The sequence below is a fragment of the Cornus florida genome, unplaced genomic scaffold, assembly GCF_030987335.1.
Source record: "Cornus florida cultivar Cherokee Brave unplaced genomic scaffold, ASM3098733v1 CherokeeBrave_3.0.0_Hap2_Chr02, whole genome shotgun sequence".
NCBI lineage: Eukaryota > Viridiplantae > Streptophyta > Magnoliopsida > Cornales > Cornaceae > Cornus > Cornus florida.
Window position 1 is genome coordinate 47,477,323 of NW_026775572.1, and position 5,588 is coordinate 47,482,910.

The 5,588-nt window shown below is 38.4% G+C and overlaps 1 protein-coding gene across 1 annotated transcript; it reads left to right on the forward strand.

The window, feature by feature from the left end:
* The first annotated feature begins 349 nt into the window (after positions 1-349).
* Positions 350-1,842, forward strand: LOC132286982 (thioredoxin H2-like). The gene is made up of 3 exons (XM_059789436.1): positions 350-575; positions 970-1,092; positions 1,233-1,842. The coding sequence occupies exons 1-3, from the start codon at positions 441-443 to the stop codon at positions 1,362-1,364; spliced, it is 390 nt and encodes a 129-aa protein (XP_059645419.1). The 5' UTR covers positions 350-440; the 3' UTR covers positions 1,365-1,842.
* The last annotated feature ends 3,746 nt before the right edge of the window (positions 1,843-5,588 follow it).

Sequence of the window (5,588 nt, forward strand, 5' to 3'; positions counted from 1 at the left end):
TTATAAATACAACAAAATAATTTTTTGACCAATCAATTGATTTGTTTGACCGATAATTTTGAATTTGTCATACATACAAAAATAAAAAAGAAGTGAAATTCCCAACATAATCAATCAAAAGTTATAGGTTCAAGCAATTTACTTAAGGTACATCACATCACATAAGGTACATGGTAATTAATTAATTACGGTTTTTTAAGAGGGTATTTATGCTTCAAATCTTTTTGATGTGCCTCCAACGGTCCAAAAAAATGAAGCCCCATCAAGATAATAAGGAATCAAATACTCAAATCTTATGGAGTTTTCCCACAATTATCACCATCAACCCTATAAAAAGCCTCCCCGCCAAATCCGAAAGTCATCTCTCCCAAAGATCAAAGTGAGGAGTGTGAGCTTACTTCAAGGTCATTTTATGTGGTTTTCAACTTTCTAAAAGAAGCATGGGAGCTGAATTTTCTTCAATGCATAATGCCAATGGATCGTCCTTGTCAACGAGGACTTCCAAAGTTCTTGTGTTTCATTCCTCGGCCAAATGGAAGGCCCATTTTGAAGCCTCCAAACAATCACCAAAACTGGTGACCATTACAACTACCTTCAATACTTATTTACAATTTTTTTTTTTTTTTTTTTTGTTTTTCAATTCTCTACTCACGTGTCGTGTATTTTTTTATTTACTTTTTCAATTAGTAAATTTACTTTAAATACACACGTGACTCCGGCGGGACTTAGATGATTTCGAATCACAGGTCACTTGGCGGTCTAGCTTAATTAAAACTCATAATTCTAGACCAATCTAATAATTTTTTGAACTTTTTTAGTTTGATTGGACAGAACCACATGACCCTAGACCATTTAATAATTTTTGGCTCTTGTTTATAAAGTCTCAATCATATATTCGGCGTATACTGATCTCTCTGTTTCTTTTCTTCCACTTCTTGTTTTTTCTTCTCTCTTTCTCTCGGAGTGAAGATTGTGATCGACTTCACAGCTTCATGGTGTCGCCCTTGTCGGTTCATGGAACCAGCCATTGAAGAGTTAGCTGCCAAATATACAGATGTCGAATTCATCAAGATCGACGTGGATGAGTTAATGGTATTGCTACCTCATTTATTGATTTTTTCACAAGGAAATGAATTATTTATGTTCTTAATTGGTCTAGCTCTTTTAGTTTTGTATTGTTTTGTAGAAAAACAGAACGATACTGATAATGATGAATGAATGATTTAAAACAGGATGTGGCACAGGAATTTGGAGTGCAGGCAATGCCAACATTTATGCTGATAAAGAAAGGGAAAGGAGTTGATAAGGTGGTAGGGGCAAAAAAGGAAGAACTCCAGAATAAGATTGAGAAGCACAGGGTTTAAGATTACAGCTGGCATATAATATATGCAGTACTATATTTGCTGACATATTATAGTGGCTTGGTGAGAGAAGCAGTCGAAGAAAGTTTAAGAATTTAAATGATGAGCACTGACCTTAATGTAATAATATATCCAAATAAGATTGTAATATTGATATAATTCACATAAGGTGTTAGAGGAAGTTGATGCTAGCTCAGCATCAACATCAATTTATTATGCATAAATATGACCATGTCTCTTTTCTTTTTTCTTTTTTCTTTTTTCTTTTTTCTTTTTTTTTTTTTTTTCTTTTTTCTATGATATTAGTGTTTACTCTATTATTTTTTTGGCCCAATGGAAAGGCGACATGTGGCGAGTTCTAATGAGCTTGCTACATTGGATTGGTGTTTTAAATATCCAAAAGAGGAACATATGAGATTGAATTGTTGATGGGAGATTGGATACAATCTACCAATAAAGAAGAGGTATGCGGCATCGCAACTCTCGAAGAATTCTATTCAAGTATTAAAATTGTGTGATCACATGTGGAGGCAAGGAATACATGGGCCTATCAAAATCCACCAACAAGGAAATACTATATAATTGTTCAAAATTCAAGGTTCGTTCAACAAATTGTTTTTCATACATGGCGAGTTTTACTGAACTTACCATAGTATTGACTACTTAAGAATTGATATTATGGAAGTTTTATGGAAAGACCGTGTTTTCAAAGGAACCTAGAAGGAAGGTTTTCAATTATGTTAAGACCAAAGTTGACCAAGTAAGAAGAGGGAGAACGTGGGAGCTTGATTTTCTCCTAGATTTAAGGAAGTTTCAACAGTTATTCTTGGCTAATTCAACGACGTGGCTAAGAGGAAGTTGGTTGATGGATCAAAATAGCAAAATCGATTCCTGGATACATATATATATATATATACTATCCACAATGGGGAGGTTGATAAAATCAAGGAGTTCATGGCGCCATGAACTCCAAGACTCAGAAGGAAAGTTTCAGGAATTACCAAGCTTCAAGGGAACATGGTTGGCAGAAGATCATGGGCAATGACATATTTATGATACATTTATATTCATATATATATATGTGTGTGTATCAGATATTAACCCATGATGAGAAGTCATTGAAGTCACAAAGAGGCCACGATGACATGTTTAGAAGGAAAGTTCAACCAGTAGAGCACTACCTGAAATAAAGGAGACGTGGATTTACAGAATTAGAGATATATAGAATTCTATAGAAGGAAAGGATTACAAGGATCGTTGGACACTTGGCCAAACAGGGGTACATCAGTTGAAGGTGGTGGTATTTCATGCAATTGCTACCACTAACTGAAGCAGTTGTCAAAGAATATGGGTGACGAAGTTAACTAAAACGTGTCTGAAAAAAGGAGAACAAGAAATCATGGGACAGATGTTGATTTATAAAAAGGGCAAGTGGAAATTTAACTCCAGGAGTATACATAAATATGGGAATTATGGAGAACGTGTTTTGAAATCATGCTTAGAAGAAATATAGATGGAAGAAGAAGATGGAAGAAAGAGGTTATAACTGCCAAGAGATCATGGGGTACTTGGCAGTCTGAAATCTGGCCAAATAGAGACTACCAAGACTGCCACATACCAAACTATTGCATAGAAAGAATCTATAAATAAAGCACTTAGGCTTAGTTTGCAAATCCTGTTCAAATCATATAGCAATACAGCACTTCAATTACTTTACATTCATGTATCTTTACATTCATATAATGCACCTTCAATATGTTTAATTCAAGTCCCGCACTTATTTTTCTTACTTTCCAGCACCTTACATTGAAGTCCTGCACTTTCAATAACGTGCTTCTTTCCACTAGCCATAGAGTAGTCCAGAAGTCATTTTTCAAGGCAAAAAGAATCTCTGAAAGTGGTAATTCCAGTCCTTCGTACAGTCGTCTGATCCCTGCAGTCTCCTACTGGATAATTGTATCTTGGAACGTCCGGCGGGACATCTTAATAGATTGTTCAATGGCTGGTGGAAGAAGGCAAGGCAAGTTTGTCCAAGACCCTGCCGAACTAGAAGAGATATAAGCTAGTGAACTTCCAGTGGAAAAGTTCACGATTTGCACTTGATGAAAGAGATATGGTGGAAAAGTTTGCTCAAATAATGGCGAATGGACCTATCATGGACAACATCCGTATGATGGCAATACATCGAGATAGGTTTGCCAAGACCAAGCAAAAATCGCTCAAGACTTAGCCAGAGTTGCTCAAGACCAATTAAAAGTTGTTCTTTCTCAAGACCGAAAGTTAGAAAAAATGGTAGACCGAATCTTTCAAAGGTTCGAGTCTATATTGGAATGAGCCTTTGGAAGCTCGAACCAAGGTTTGGCCCCTCTGCCAAACAACTCTGAAGGTTCTCAATAGTCGGCCTTCCAAGCTATCAGGCCAGCCACATTTGTTGAAGGTAATTCCTCTCAACAACATGCAGGTTCATTCCCTCCAGCTCAGTAACAGATGCAGTCCCTTCCAATGGCACAGACATACATTCCAGTTGCACCTGTGATCACTTCAGTGGCACAGATGACTATTCCACAAGCGGCGCCCATGCCAGCCATTCAGCAAGTTTAGAATCCTCCACCTGTGAACATAATCTGCCTGGCCAACCATAGCTATACCACATTCCCCAATCACAACAAAATATTCCACCTGTGAACATTCAGCCAGCCGCACCTGATCCTCTAAAGCCACCAATGGTCAACCCTATGGCGGTTGGGGGCAACCTTTTCCAAGGGAGCCACTTCTTAACCAAGGAGGAAGGAACAACTATGCAGATACCAACCCACTGCTAATGGAAGGTGGAGGGCATCAAGTGGCCAATCTACCTAAAGGTTGTCCAGAAAACAACCTTCCACATCCCATGGCACTTGATGGAGGCCAATTTATAGAATTCCTTTAATAGGAATTTAGCCTACCTCGAAGGGGTGGAAGGACAACCTACAGAAAGCCCAATCCATAGTTCATTGATGAAGTTGAATTTCCAAGGAATTTCAGAATTCTAGAGTTTGCAATGTTCAATTGAGAGGGCGAACAATCCACATTAGAACATATCAGCCGGTTTACTATCTAATATGGAGAAGCAGTAGCCAATCCATGGCTAAAGGTACGCTTATTTCCAAATATATTAACTGGATATACTTTCAGATGGTATTCCAACTTGCCAGCCAACTTTATCAGAGTTGGCAGCAATTTGAGGATTCATTCCATACTCAGTTCTATAGAGCTGAACCTGAAGTGTCTATAGCAGACCTTTCTAGACTTTATCAGCTACCTAGAGAGTCGGTGATGAGCTTCCTGTCTAGATTCAGGAGGGCAAAGTACAAATGTAATTATTGTCTTTGTCGCTGGAAGAATATGTAAAGATGGCTGTTAACGGTCTAGAATTTGAAATTCGAAAGAAGTTTGAAGGAGTACAATTCCATGACTTGTTCGTCTTGGCCGGTAGAGTGGCTAAGTATGAAGAGCTCTTTCATGAGGAGTAAGACCGGAAGAGCTCCTCCAAGGGCACAGGCACCTACTATCGTGATCCAAATTATTAGGTGTATACCAATGAAGTTAGGGGAGAGTTTAAGGTGAATGTGGCTGAGGTCAACATAAAGAAAGCCTATACTTATGAGGCTTTGGCAAAACCAGAATCAGCCACGGCCACCTTGTAGGTTGCCTCTGGTTCCAAGTGGAAGGGGGCAGACCCTTCCAAGAGTTACTCTTTTAGCATCTCTAAAGCCGAGCAAATATTTTATTTACTCATGGCTGATAAACAAGTGATCTTCACAACAGGCCACAAGATACCAACGGCCTTTAAAATGGCCGAGAAAGAATATTGTAAATTTCACAATTCATGGAGACGTTCCACTAACAATTGTGTAATTTTTCGCAATATTGTGCAGAAGGAAATTGAAGATGGTAGGTTAAAGTTTCCAGAAAAGACAGAAGTCATAGGTGCTGATGGAAATCCTTTCCCCAAGGTTATTGCCACAAATGTTACTTCTCTTGCCCTGGAGCACCCTAAGAAAAAGGTGGACTTGGTAGATCAAGGGTTCAATGAAAAACTAAGAATTCCTGAAGCTGCAACATCCATGGAGAAAACAGTGGCCGAGTTGGAAAAACAACTCCGAGAGGCTCAAATAGCCTTAATCCAGTAGGGTTGTTGCCCTAAGTGTAAAATACAAAATGAAGGTTGCCATAGAGACTTTCCAA

Coding starts and splice junctions, on each gene's coding strand:
- LOC132286982 (XM_059789436.1), top strand. CDS start 441: ATGGGAGCTGAATTTTCTTCAATGCATAATGCCAATGGATCGTCCTTG. Junction 576..969: donor CCAAACAATCACCAAAACTG/GTGACCATTACA, acceptor CTCGGAGTGAAG/ATTGTGATCGACTTCACAGC. Junction 1,093..1,232: donor TCGACGTGGATGAGTTAATG/GTATTGCTACCT, acceptor GATTTAAAACAG/GATGTGGCACAGGAATTTGG.